Source organism: Populus trichocarpa, chromosome 5 (genome assembly GCF_000002775.5).
Source record: "Populus trichocarpa isolate Nisqually-1 chromosome 5, P.trichocarpa_v4.1, whole genome shotgun sequence".
Lineage (NCBI taxonomy): Eukaryota > Viridiplantae > Streptophyta > Magnoliopsida > Malpighiales > Salicaceae > Populus > Populus trichocarpa.
Window position 1 is genome coordinate 19,608,844 of NC_037289.2, and position 13,342 is coordinate 19,622,185.

Sequence of the window (13,342 nt, forward strand, 5' to 3'; positions counted from 1 at the left end):
GTACTTTTTATAAAACAACTGTTTTGAAACTACAACCACAACAGCTACCGCAATACCAAACACACTCGAATCAAAACAAACACAATCGAATCCATTCATCAAATAGAACTCATTGAAACCAAGAACAACAAGTTTCTTCACAGAAAAATGGCCTAATCGACAACTTTCTCTCTCATTGTTGGTTTTGAGTGAGTTTCTCTCTCCTCTTTCCAACCTATAAACTGAAAAATAAATAAAATGAACTTTTGGATCAAAATAAAATTTATAGCGAATTTGAGATTGACTATATCTTTTTTCTATGTTTTATATTTTAGTCTTTTAATTTGGTACATTTACAACAATTTCACACCTAATTTCATTTAATTAGACCATATAAAGATTCAATTGAAAGAAAGAAAAGTTTAAAAATGAGAAAAAATACAGGCGCTTCACTATTCATATTCATATGAATATGTGAAGCATCATAAAAAATCCTAAATGTTTTAAGTATATAGGTAATATTTATATTGCAATAGCTCTACTTGTGATTTGCTAGGAAAATCATGAAAAGAGTTTGCCGATCCTAATATTAAGTATATGGGAAGATAAGTAAACCAGAATAGATTTGAAATTTTCAAAATCTAGTGTGAAAAATATGTGCTCTGCAATTTTGGGTGATTGGAATAGAGTAGACTTATTGAATGAAGTTGTCATTTTAGCTACATGAATGTTTTATTATAATTAGCACATTACATGCTTGGGAGTTATATAATTCAAACACAAACATATCTGACAAACTATTTGCATTGGATGGCGATAAGGACTTCAGTGAGAGGGAGTTCAATGGAGAAGCGTGTGCTTTAGGATAACCCAGACGTACCTTAAACGATTTCTTCTGAGTCCTCTTGGGATTGTTATCTCTTCTAGGAGAGAGGTCTTGCTTGTGCGAGCGACCTCGTTTGGGGGACTTTTCTGGTTATTTGTCCTTGGTAAAATAAAAAGGACCATAACATAACATACTTGCCTTCTTTACTCGAATATGGCTCTTCATGGTTTGCTTCACCTTCAGTAATATTCTATCTGGTAGATAGTACAACTCCCTCCATAATGTTTTTTTCCCTTACCCCATTGATAAGGGATTTTGAAGCTACTGGTTCGATTAAGTCTTCAACTTTAAGCATTTCCTCGTTGAATCTTTTAGTTGAAATTTTTTTGGCTGGAATACTTGTACTAAAATATGCCACTAGCTTGACACAAAGGTCATTAAAGCTGGTGACTAAACCTGGTTTCAGTTTGTTGTACCACGCTCTTACCAAACCTTTAAAGGTTTTAGGGAGGATCTTGCACATGACATGATTGTCCTAAATGACTAGCTCTAGACTGTTGCATATATTTTGTACATATTTTTTGGAATCTGTAAGCTTATCATAATTATCCAGGGTCATTTTGGTGATAATGTAATCTCTGAGCATGCGGGTGTTCAACACATGTGTGGATAAATGAGAATCTTTGATCTAATAAGGAGTGTCCTCATAAATGAATTTTTTTTTTGCAAATGTTTGCCACTCTTACACCTATTAGGCTCTAGAGAACTTGATGTCTCTGAAGTAGGATGGCGTGATAGATGGACAACCTTTTTCTTACGTTGTCCAGATGAACGCCTAGAAAAACCACTTCATCCTCGAGCGTCATTAGGGCGTGTACGCTTATTCGAATAGCTCGATGACCCCTGAGGTTGGAGACCCTCTACTAGATCATTTTGTTTGCATTCTTCTAGATAATGTAATCATATACGGACACTAGCATGGCAATTTATCATCTCTAAGCGGAGATGCTCTTGGAGAGAGAGAAAAAACTTTTACCTGGATGGTTGAGGTCATTTTCAGAGAAGGAAAAGACTGGAAAGTCTTCTGCTTTGACAATATTAATGGGAGACAAATATCTCTTACATATAATTAACGAGATAATTAATAAGTATGACAGATCCCTTAAGAGGCCTTGTATATACCTATGAATATAAGCATGACAATTTATCATGTCTTCAATACTTTTATTATAGAGGATCGTTCACGATTAGACATATAGCCTTAGAATTTAGTAATGTTCAAATTCTTTGGATCTGACATATTTACTACACCCACGTTACCTTGAGCTTGGTTGATTGCTAAGCCTAAGTACTTTGGGTCTGACATGCTCGCAAGACCAATGTTACCTTGAGCTTGACTGACTATCAAGCCCAAGTTCTTTGGGTTTGATATGTTCGCCAAACTCATTTTATTTAAGATGATTTTTATTTATAAAAATCTTAATCAAAGAGTTAACTCATTAGTTTTTAATATAGAGGAAATCCAACCCTAGATTTTAGAGAGTTCTCGAGCTTGAAATTTTTTAAATTGTGTAACGACATGATTAAACTAAGGGAATGTTTGGCGCACGGTTCACCATTGTTTTATTAATTTTTATTTTTTTTTTAATTTTTTTTAATTGTTTTGATATGTTAATGTTAAAAATAAATATTAAAAAATAAAAATTTACCATTTCAATACATTTCTGAAAAAAAAATAGAAGCAATCTCTATTATTATCCCTAACACCCTCTAAAATTCATATTTTGAACAGTTTATTTGCTTATTTTGTTTAGAAAGATGGTAAAGGAGAAATCAAATCATAAAACAATTTTTTTGTTTGGAAAAGCCTATTTCATGAATATATTTTTGATTGATTACTTAACTAAAACCCATTTAAAAGTCAAAAGCCCAGTAGTTAAGAGGGGCTGGAATATTCTTCTTAAAATTATAATTATTATAAAAAAACTAACTATATTATGAAAAACCTATGTATCAAGGTATAATGCACCGTATATTTACAAAGTTTTTTCTCTCTCTCCAAGAGCATCTCCCCTTAGAGATGCTATTTAGAAGAGTCGATAATGGTACAATGTTTTTCTATTAGGGATGTACAATGTTTTTTATCCTTATTTTAGATTGTCCATTTTTTATATTTTTTCTTATGAAGTTTTATTTTTATTAAATAAAAAACATAGAACAAAAATGTTATATATTTTTTTTTGTAAAAAAATAACAATAAACAATAATAATAAAAAAAATTATACTGGCAAATTAATTATTTTGATGGAATTTAAATTATTATTTTTCTCTTAAAAACATTTATTGTCATATAATTAAATAAAAAAATTGAAAGATTCTCTGTTATACAAGATCAAATATTTTAATTTGCATCTATATTTCAATTTGACATCTTAATCTTTAATTAGTATTAATAATTTTTTATAATATTTATTAGAACATATAATTCTTAATTTATTTTTATTAAATATACATTTTAAATTTTTAGTTCCCAATTAATTTTTTTATGCTAGAAAATATTTTCACAATGTCTAAACTTTTTTTTTTTTTGCGTTAAAGGTTTTTTTAATACACCTGCAGCAAAGCACGGCTGGTCTGGCTAGTCAAAATCTAAATGCAAGCTTAGAAATTCAATCTCTTTGAAATTTTAGCGTATTTAATTTTATACTTTGAATAGCTACTGTTACTATATAGATCCTCAAAGCGGATACCAGCACTTAAAATTTATAATATGACAACTTTTGTGATTGCATTCAGAGTGATTCCTCTTATTGTTTCTTATAGGCATTTTTTTTCCCGACTATGATAGGACGGCATGCTTCGGAGTTGGAAGAGGGTTTCTCTGTCGCTGTCTGTTACTAGAGCTAGCAGTAGAGACAAGCCATGCTTTGGAATAGCCGCTAAACAGGCACTCCTTCGGTGTTTCTAATCCTGCGACCTGCGTACCGACTTTAGTCAATCAATTCTTTCTTTGGAACCCTTTATTATTATTGTTATTATTATTCTTTTCAGCTTCTAATAAAGTGAGTAACCAGCTCATGGACTTCCAGTACAATTACCCAACACTTCTTACCACCTCTTAGTGTTTCTGCTTACAGCAGGATATTGCTGTGAATTTAACTTCTGCAGATGATAGGCACTTGTTGTTAATTCACCTAAAATGTATGGATGTAGGGAAAGTTCATCACAAGAAAACCATGGTGTCCTCTAATTGGAAGCAAGGAAATAGTGTACCATGTTCACAGGCCAGAAAATGGTTCAGCCTATGTCTATTTGTTAAGAAAATTCATTTATTTATATACTGTTTGAGCAATTAAAAAGGGAAGCTTACTAGTTAAACAGTTTATTTACATGCATTTAAATTAAGGGTTAGCATTAATGAAATAGCCAGGACAGGACAAGGACTTGGAAAAACAGACATCAATCATATTTATGCGTATCTCTTGGAGGCCTGCCATATTTATGCTTTGGAAATGTTTTTCTAGGCTGAGCTTAACCATTTTAGCTTCCTTGCTCTCCTCCGTCCTCCGAAACACTTTTTGAAACCGACATCTACATCAACTAACCCGAGTATGATTAATTCTATAGGCTCGCCTACTCATACCTCTGCGTCGCACGAAGATCGTAACTATGCATCTGATATAGATCATCAACCTGTGAGGTTTGTTCATACAATTTCAGAGGCAGGCAGGCTTCTACCTTCAGCAAGCCAATGGAACTCAATTGAACTTGATTTTCATCTTGCTCCGCAATCAAACACTACCTATGATTCACTTCCTTCTCGATACTCTAAATCCTTCGACTACGAACTTGTTATAACAGATAAGAAATACTTCAAGCGCTTTGTTTATGTCTCCATCCTCATAGTTTTTGTTGTCCTAGCAATTGTTCTACTAGTGCAATTTCTGCCTCATAAGCACAAGCACCATGGAAAATCAAAGAATATCACGCTCGCATTAAACCAAGCTTTGATGTTCTTCGATGCTCAAAAGTGTAATATTTTGTTTCTTTTTTGTCAGACTAAACTATTTTCTGCAAGTGATTGTATGATATTATTACTTGTATAATTCAGTGAAGAGATTATTTTTTCAGCTGGGAATTATCCAAGCAATAGTCCTGTCAAATTTCGAGGAAGTTCAGGGTTGCAAGATGGGAATACGAGTAATCCACCTGCAGACCTCAAGGGCGGCTTTTATGATTCCGGAAAAAATATAAAGTTCAGTTTCCCCACAGCCTATACCATTACCCTCTTGAGCTGGACTGTCATTGAATATCATGATAAATATGACAGCATAGGTGAGCTTGATCATGTCAAGGACATTATCAGATGGGGCAGTGATTACTTGCTAAAAATCTTTGATCCTCCAAATTCAACTACAGCTCCCATAATAATATATTCTCAGGCAGGCATTCTATAAAACTTTGGAACATGATCCATGTTCCCAGTCTCGAATGAAAAACCAAGTAAATAATCTCTCTTTTTTTCCTGATTTTAGGTTGGAAGTAATCATACAAACGGTTATAATGATGTAACCTGCTGGCAAAGACCAGAAGACATGAACTATACGAGACCTGTTTCAGTTTGCAATGAAACAGCTTCAGATCTAGCAGGAGAAATTATGGCAGCATTATCGGCAGCATCAATAGTTTTCAAAGATGACACTGGTTACTCGATAAAACTAATCCAGTCAGCAGAGAAGTTATTTGAGGTTGCGACGAAGAATGACACGGGTCACCATCAAGGCACTTACACTGCGGTTGAAGATTGTGGAGGAGAGGCAAGAATGTATTATGATTCATCTGGTTACCAAGATGAATTGATATGGGGAGGAACTTGGTTGTTCTTTGCTACTGGAAATACTTCTTATCTTGGATATGCTACTAGTAATTTTAGTGCAGCAGAGGGAGAAGAAACAGCGTCAGAGCTAGGTGTTTTCTATTGGAACAACAAGCTTACTGCTAATGCGGTAATTTTGATCAGACTTTCCATGAGGTGTGCTACTTGTGTACTTCACTTTTTGTTGCTATAATAACTTTCATGTAATGTTGGCAGGTCTTGCTGACAAGACTTCGATACTTTCATGACCTTGGCTATCCCTACGAAGTTGGTTTAGGATCTTCTTCGAATAAGATTGATCTGCTCATTTGTTCTTATCTTTCTCGCGAAATCTACAGCAGAACACCAGGTGAAGTCATGATCAAACACAGTTTCTAAAATATATGTGCTTTTCGGTGGATAGATGTGCAAATGCATAGCACAAATGCATAGCAACCTAGCCATCTCATAGTTCATGATATCCCAAACCTTTTCTTGATATAGGTGGGTTGATACTCCTGAGGCCAGATCATGGTGAACCACTCCAGTTTGCTGCGACAGCATCTTTCCTCGGAAAATTATACAGTGACTACCTTGAACTTCTACGTAGATCAGGTGTAAGTTGCAGCAGTAAGTTTTACTCTGTGGAGATGTTGCGAGAATTCTCCATCTCTCAGGCAAGCATTTATAGTGCCAGTGTTGAATTTTGTAAAATCAGGCCTTTCAAATTCTCACTGATCCTTATTTTCTCAGGTTAATTACATACTAGGAGATAATCCAATGAAGATGAGCTACATGGTTGGCTTTGGAAACAAATATCCAACCCATGTCCATCACAGGGCTGCATCAATCCCTTGGGATGATCAGCATTACTCTTGTCCAGAGGGAGATAGATGGTTATACTCTACGGATCCAAATCCAAATATTCTTTATGGAGCCATGGTTGCAGGGCCAGACAAGTTTGACAATTTTTTGGATGACAGGGACAAGCCATGGTTCACCGAGCCAACCATAGCGAGTAATGCAGGTCTAGTTGCAGCACTTATAGCGCTTCATGATCCACCATACAAGTCTTCTGATTCAAATGGCACTAATCTGGGAATTGACCTGACTGGTATCTTTAAAAACCTTCAATTAGTTCCACCAGGTACTTGAAAGCATCACAATTGGTCACTAACTTTCATAGAAGAATGAAGGCAACGAGGAAGATAAAAGGAAAAGTCATGATAGCTGATAGTTACTTGAATAAGATGAGAGTTTGAAGAAATGCACTTGAGGATAAATCTCAGTTGTCTTCGCCTACCATACTTGTAACCGTACTTGTCCAAGTAATAAGAGGAAGGAAGGTGATGTAAATTTTTCCGTTCAACGTTCCAACGTGTTGAATTAGCCTGCATTTCGTACCATGGGTGGTGCATCAAGGAATTTTCTTCCAAAAAATTTTCTGTTTCTTATGGGTTTACAGCACTTCTGCCAATTATCAGTTTGTTGCGTAGGATAGGAAGTTCCTTGCTTGTTCTATGGTAAGGTAGAATGACGAACCAAAGAAAAAATTCACTAGCTCTCATACAAAGATACCTTTGGTTGGAGGCATTTTTTCTTAGAATGTTGCTAGAAGCTCAGCCCAAGCTCTGATACAAACCGCTGAAGCACTAATGAGAGTGGCAGAGGAGGAAGAGGCCAGAGCAACTTTTTTCGAGATTGTTATGGCTACAACTTTTGGGATTAAGAACACTGCCTGATGTTCATTCAAAAGACCCGTTCCTACTATGACCAAGTAGGAGAAATCTAAACAAGAAGCCTTTGCGGCCATATGTGGACATTACAGTAAGTTAGTGTTACAGCATAGTTTCCATATAACTTGTCCAGTTATTTACAAAATTCATAGTTACACGAAAGAAACTAAGTAGAGAACTTGAGGTTATGTAAAAGACAAAACTCTGTACATTTGCTATGCTTTCTTTGTGAGTTTTTTTTCCCATCTTTGTGCGTCTTCACCCTAAGTAGACTTCAGCCTATCCAATCCATATAGTATCTGAAAAATCGGTAAAAAGGAAAAGAGAAGTTCCAAGTATCCAGATAAATAAGAGAAACACTGTATAGAAAAGTCAGAAAACGTTCATTTGGAGGCCTACCAGAATAGAGTGGATCTCTTCTAGAAAAGGTACAAGTAATGAGATGAATGTTTGCACATGCTCATTTAGGTTGTCGTAGGTTTCATCTTTCGGCATGAGCAGATTAATGAACGTTTTATTATCAGGCAGTAATTTAAGAGAAACCTGCAAAACACTATTTGTCAATTCAAGATTGGTTTTAAGCAGTTAATATCAGACATACATCCCATATGTTTTAGAAGCAATGTTTAAGTTCTGTGAAATAATCAATGGAAGTAATAAGGCTTATACAATTACTTTATAAGCAGCTGTTGAAATCCAACCATGCCAAGGCTTTAAAGTGATGCTGTAAGATTCCTCCACGAGTTGCTCCATTTTCTGACCAGGATCCGCCACTAATCTTTGTAACAAAGCACCCGTAAAATCCAAGGATCTGGATAGGAAAACGAGTTTCATTTTTATCCAAATCATTACTCAGCATCTGATGCAATCATAAGCTGGTGATGAGACTATCAGGTTTAAATAATTTATACCTCAAAACAAATGGTAAAGCATGGATGGAATCAAGTGCGTCAGTCCAGTTTATGGTAGGTTAGGACCAAGTTGTGTTGAGTAGTTTTCAGTTTTGGATGGTCTAAAGTTATGAAACGAGAAAGCATAGCAGCATGTGTCCGCCTTTTGCAGAAAGAGACAAATTGACATTGTAAAAAACCCGCAATTAAAAAGGTTGCATGATTTCGATTTGTTGGCCATTAAGTTAGCTAAAGACTGGGTATAATGCACAGAATCGCCAAGTTAAACTCGTTGATATCAATGTCACAGGCACAACGCACTAAGTTGCAAGCTGTAATTGTTGATTAAACAAGTACCATAACTATGTTGATGCCGGTGTGGCTCTGATATATGTATAAAACAAACCACGTGGATGGGGCTGCAGAGATTAGATTTGCATTACTTTACAACTGACAAGTGTTTATACCTGGCAAGCCACACAAAGGCTTTACTGCAGCTGGCACCCTTTCTTGCATTGCCTTCATCGGCCTCTTTCTTTAAAATCGCGACCAAATTGGAGTATATTGAAGGATCAGAATTACATAGCATCTCCAATCTCTACGAAAGAAACATGAGAGGAATATATGTATAAGATAAATAGAAAGAATAGAAAGCCATTGCTCTACAAGCATTCAGCAAGAAAAATGACAAATGTTGGACATGGACAGGAATAACCTGGGTCTGGTTAAAAAATGAAGCCCAGAAGAGCGAGTTTGTTGAAATGATAGAAAGTCAAGGCATATGGAGGGTAATTATTGCAAATGAAGAAACACGCTTGAGCAGTGCTTCACTATTCTTTACTTACCTGAATATTCTGATTGATATCTTGTCTCAAAACTGCCATTGTTGGGCCTATCTTATCTTCATAAAAGACAAAAACAGAACAACAGAGAGCAAGTCAAGGTGATTGCAGGTCTTGAATGAACAATTAACTAGAGATAGAATTAGAAGGAGAAAAGAAAAGAAACTAATTACCAAGAACCTGAATAACAAGGTTGCAGACGTTTAAAAAGGGCCTTGTGGGTATATGAACAGTAGTAGTCCTATCAAGATTGTCACCTGTGGGCTTGAGTTCGATCAGCATCGACAGTTCTTCAATTGCAGACTGTATCTCTGATCCTTTCTCCATTTCTCTCGTCCTTTTCATCTTCAAGATGATTCTTGCCTCTTCTTTCACTACTGGGTCTAGGCAACAAAAGGGTTTCTCCAATATAACAGAGAAATGGAAGGTTTTGTTTTAGAGTTTGGTCTCAATGGCGGTTGCTTGTCAATGATATTCTGAAAGACCAATGTATTGTAGCTTGCTTGAGACGTTGAGAGCTATATAGCAGTGGTAACTTGTTCTGCCTGAACTCAAAGTATTTTTTATGGTGCTTCAGATAATTTTTATACATAGATTCATTTATTCTACTATAAGATGTTGATGGTGACATTGTATTTGACCTTGGTGTTATCTATCTGCTTATCCTATTTACTATTTTCATATTAATATAATCTTGTGTTTATACATTCAATCCCAACCGTCCGTCCTACCATATCATTCGTCAGAGTTCTGAAATCAGTGTACTGATTTTCTTTTTTTTAACAAAGTATACAGAGGTGGGTCCTTTGCATGATTGCATCAGAACAAAGGATAATTTTCCCTTCATCACCAGTCAGGGAATATCAGAATCTTGCCATGTTGCAAGGGCAGCAGGAGCAGGACTGACTGGTTTTCATCTACAGAAGTTAAACAGATTTTCAACAAAGTCCTGGCCGTGTTTGCAATTTGCGATTTATAATCTGTTTTTTTATGTTTTAAAAATATTTTTGTAGAAATTTATTTTTTATTTTAAATTAAATATTTTTGGTATTTTCAAATTGTTTTGATATAATGATGTTATAAATAATTTTTTAAAATAAAAATTATTATTTTAATGCATTTCTAAACAAAAAATACCTTGAAAAATAATCTCTTTCATACTCTCAAACACCTTATACTATTGAATAATAAAAAAAAAATTCAATTTTGGTGAGTGATGTTATGAGCATTGGGGCACCATATCCACTAAACCTTTACTGTACATGTCAATAATCTTGCTTATATCGGTTAATGTAATATTTCATCTACTTTTAGTATTTACTCATGGTGTGTTTGTTTTCCAGAAAGTGGTTTTCGGAAAACCACTTTCCAAACTTTCCTGTATTTGTTTGCCATTAGAAAAGTTGGTCAACGGAAAACACTTTCCGGTCAACGGAAAACACGTTCCAGTCAAAGAAAAATTTAGATTGATTTCCAGGAAAGTATTTTCATTTTGTTTTGAACGGAAAACACTTTCCGGAAGTTGTGAAAAATTTAAAAATATCAATTATTTGCTGATTATATCAAATTTGGTCCTCAAACTTTTGATTGCTATATATATTTTGTTTTGAATATTTGTTTTTCGATTTCATCCCTTAGAATTTAATTTTTATATTAATTTTAGTCCTTATTTTTATAATTGTTATTTGATTTTTCCTTATTATTTTTTAATTGAAGTTTTTTATCTATCAAATTTGGTCCTCATTCTTTTGATTTTTACTTATTTTATTTGAAATAATTTATGAAATGTTAATTATTATTATTTTAATTTCTTCATCTTTCAATTTTTTTTTTAGATTTGATCTCTATTATTTTGATTATTATTTATTTTATTTGAGATAATTTATGAAATTATATATTTTTTAATTTTATTCTCATTCAACTTTTTAATTTGTAAGATTTGTTCCTCGTTATTTTAATAAATTTGAGAAAAATAAAATATTAATAAGTTATTTTCTAGCTCATTTTCCATGACATAACCAAACACTGGAAGATGTTTTCCAACTTATTTTCCATTACACTACCAAACATCGGAAAATACTTTCCTGGAATTCACTTTTTAAAAAAAAACTATTTTCTAGCAAACAAACAAATGTCATTAGTTTGCTAGTTTTCATGCTAAGTTCATCCTTGTATGCCATAACAAGATTGTTAAAAATGCAATTCTTCTATTATTAAAAGTGTTATTATCTATAAGTTTAGACCACGTATCATTTACATGAACAAAAATTAAAAAAAAAAACATTTATTATTAGGACACAAGTTCTAAATTAATTGAACATGGAGGAACTACACTCTTAATGATAATGGAATATACAATGAGCTTGATGAAAAAATTACTGGAGGGATCATGCTGACAGAATATATAAAAATAAAAGTGTCTATAAAAAGATATAATTACAAAAAAGAAATTCTATGATATAATATTTTTATCTGAATACATTTTTCATCATTTATTTGGTTTTGTGATAATAATAAAAAACTAAAAAATGATATCACTTTCTTTCAGCAAGGTTTAACAACATTCCCAAGACTTTTCAAGTTAACATATAATACACTAACTTTTTGATTGATTATTCCATAATTTTTATGTTTTTATTTTATTTTTTTCTTAATAATTTTAAGTGAAACCCATTTTTTGATACATGGTAGTACGATCAATTGCATAATCGTTTAACAGTTTCTAGCATAGTGATTAAACTTTGATCGGCTCGACAGGTCGATCTGGTGGCTAGAATAGTCTGGGTAAGGTAAAAGACCAGCAAGAGCAAAAAAATAGTCAAACTTGGTCGACCCGCTAGGTTGACCCGTGACCCGGACGACCTGACAAAACTCGGTAGATACCTGTTTTTTTTTTCAAATGTGTTTTTTTTCCTAACCAGGGACCTTTTTTTTTAATATTTTTTAGTTGATTATTAACCATTTTCAAAGTTCACTATATAAATATTAGAAGAATGTTTTATTTTTTCAATATGAAATTTGAAACCCTTTACTATATATTCTCTATATTCACAAGAAAAAAAGTTATTTTTTCAATGTGAGATTAATTTAAACCTTTTAGTATATATATTCTATATTCACAAGAAAAAAGTTATGTGTTTTTAATGTGGGATAACAAATCTTTTTAGTTTAAATACTTTAAATTAAAAGGATAACATATATCTTTTTAATGTGGAATAATTTTTTTTTGAAATAATATTTTAAACTTAATTATTTACAATATGTATAGCTTATATTCATATAAATTGTTTCTTAATTTTTTCATATGAAATAATAAAATTTCAAATATTTTTTTATTAAAATATTCCAGGTCAAACCCGTGTAACCTGGAACCCAACTTCTTGACCGGATCAACTCTCAAATCAGGGGTTTGATAACTATAGTTTCAATGATGCACTCAAATAAAAAAAAAATTATTTCACACTAAAATTACAATTTTCTTCTCCTCACTCGAATATTTTTATTCTAGAAAAGCATGCAGAAAATATTGATTACTGCCATGTCTTTCGTTGTCATTTTCACCTTGCTACAGTACATTGTGAAACGTAATTGTAGAGCACATAACACAACATGCAAATTCTTAATTGTGAAACGTAAAAATAATATTGTTATGAGTTTTCACAATTTCCTTATTTTCTTTTTTTTTCTTCTTTGAAGGGTTTAGTTTGTTTCTCATCCGGATAGAATCAGATAAATAGAGAAATGTGTTTACTTATGAAAAAAAAAGAATTTTTATTATCCAAAAATAAAGTAGATACAGAAGGAATGTTTCTGGCAGGGAAATCTTATTGAAATTTTATTTTAAAATAGGATTTTGACATTGAAAACACAGTAAAAAGAACATCAAAAGTCATGGATGAGTGAGAGTGTGGTTACGATTGCTTTTCAAAGTGTTTTTCATTTAGAAATATATCAAAATAATATTTTTTTAAATCATTTTTGATATCAGCACATCAAAATGATCTAAAAACACCAAAAAAAATATTAATTTGAAGCAAAGAAAAAAATAAAATAAATTCAAATTTTTTCAAAAACGTTTTTGAAACGCAAAAACAAACAGGTTGCAACAAGTTTATTTATTTTTTTAATTGAGAAAATTACTTTAACTCTCTCAAGATTTGAGCATAGCAACACTTTATCATCATCTTTTTAAAAATTACATTTTATATCTTATT

General features: G+C 32.9%; 3 protein-coding genes across 4 annotated transcripts; 2 read left to right on the forward strand and 1 right to left on the reverse strand.

The window, feature by feature from the left end:
* The first annotated feature begins 4,176 nt into the window (after nucleotides 1–4,176).
* On the forward strand, nucleotides 4,177–7,250 carry LOC18099617 (endoglucanase 9). The gene is made up of 3 exons (XM_052452716.1): nucleotides 4,177–5,811; nucleotides 5,898–6,030; nucleotides 6,165–7,250. Exons 1-3 carry the CDS (start codon nucleotides 5,401–5,403, stop codon nucleotides 6,416–6,418), a joined length of 798 nt encoding a protein of 265 aa, XP_052308676.1. The 5' UTR covers nucleotides 4,177–5,400; the 3' UTR covers nucleotides 6,419–7,250.
* On the forward strand, nucleotides 4,417–5,262 carry LOC127905365 (endoglucanase 12-like). The gene is made up of 2 exons (XM_052453222.1): nucleotides 4,417–4,837; nucleotides 4,937–5,262. Exons 1-2 carry the CDS (start codon nucleotides 4,417–4,419, stop codon nucleotides 5,260–5,262), a joined length of 747 nt encoding a protein of 248 aa, XP_052309182.1.
* Nucleotides 7,251–7,449: 199 nt separating the features above from the next.
* Nucleotides 7,450–9,705, reverse strand: LOC7469206 (glycolipid transfer protein 3). Of its 2 annotated transcripts, none has more exons than XM_024600907.2 (6): nucleotides 9,302–9,705; nucleotides 9,132–9,187; nucleotides 8,754–8,884; nucleotides 8,072–8,207; nucleotides 7,796–7,939; nucleotides 7,450–7,695 (listed from the first exon to the last, which is right to left on the reverse strand). In XM_024600907.2, the coding sequence occupies exons 1-6, from the start codon at nucleotides 9,471–9,473 to the stop codon at nucleotides 7,660–7,662; spliced, it is 675 nt and encodes a 224-aa protein (XP_024456675.1). In that variant the 5' UTR covers nucleotides 9,474–9,705; the 3' UTR covers nucleotides 7,450–7,659. The 2 variants fall into 2 exon arrangements, with proteins under 2 accessions (XP_024456675.1, XP_024456676.1); XM_024600908.2 differs by having other exon boundaries at nucleotides 9,309–9,704.
* Nucleotides 9,706–13,342: the final 3,637 nt, after the last annotated feature.

Bases quoted from the DNA above. Each gene is read 5' to 3' on its own strand.
- LOC18099617 (XM_052452716.1), top strand. From the start codon at position 5,401: ATGAACTATACGAGACCTGTTTCAGTTTGCAATGAAACAGCTTCAGAT. The intron at 5,812-5,897 runs GTAATTTTGATC...TAATGTTGGCAG, and splicing joins ACAAGCTTACTGCTAATGCG to GTCTTGCTGACAAGACTTCG. The intron at 6,031-6,164 runs GTGAAGTCATGA...TTCTTGATATAG, and splicing joins AATCTACAGCAGAACACCAG to GTGGGTTGATACTCCTGAGG.
- LOC7469206 (XM_024600907.2), bottom strand. From the start codon at position 9,473: ATGAAAAGGACGAGAGAAATGGAGAAAGGATCAGAGATACAGTCTGCA. The intron at 8,885-9,131 runs GTAAGTAAAGAA...TTTCTTTCGTAG, and splicing joins ATATCAATCAGAATATTCAG to AGATTGGAGATGCTATGTAA. The intron at 8,208-8,753 runs GTATAAACACTT...TTTCCTATCCAG, and splicing joins GCCTTTGTGTGGCTTGCCAG to ATCCTTGGATTTTACGGGTG.
- LOC127905365 (XM_052453222.1), top strand. From the start codon at position 4,417: ATGATTAATTCTATAGGCTCGCCTACTCATACCTCTGCGTCGCACGAA. The intron at 4,838-4,936 runs GTAATATTTTGT...TTATTTTTTCAG, and splicing joins GTTCTTCGATGCTCAAAAGT to CTGGGAATTATCCAAGCAAT.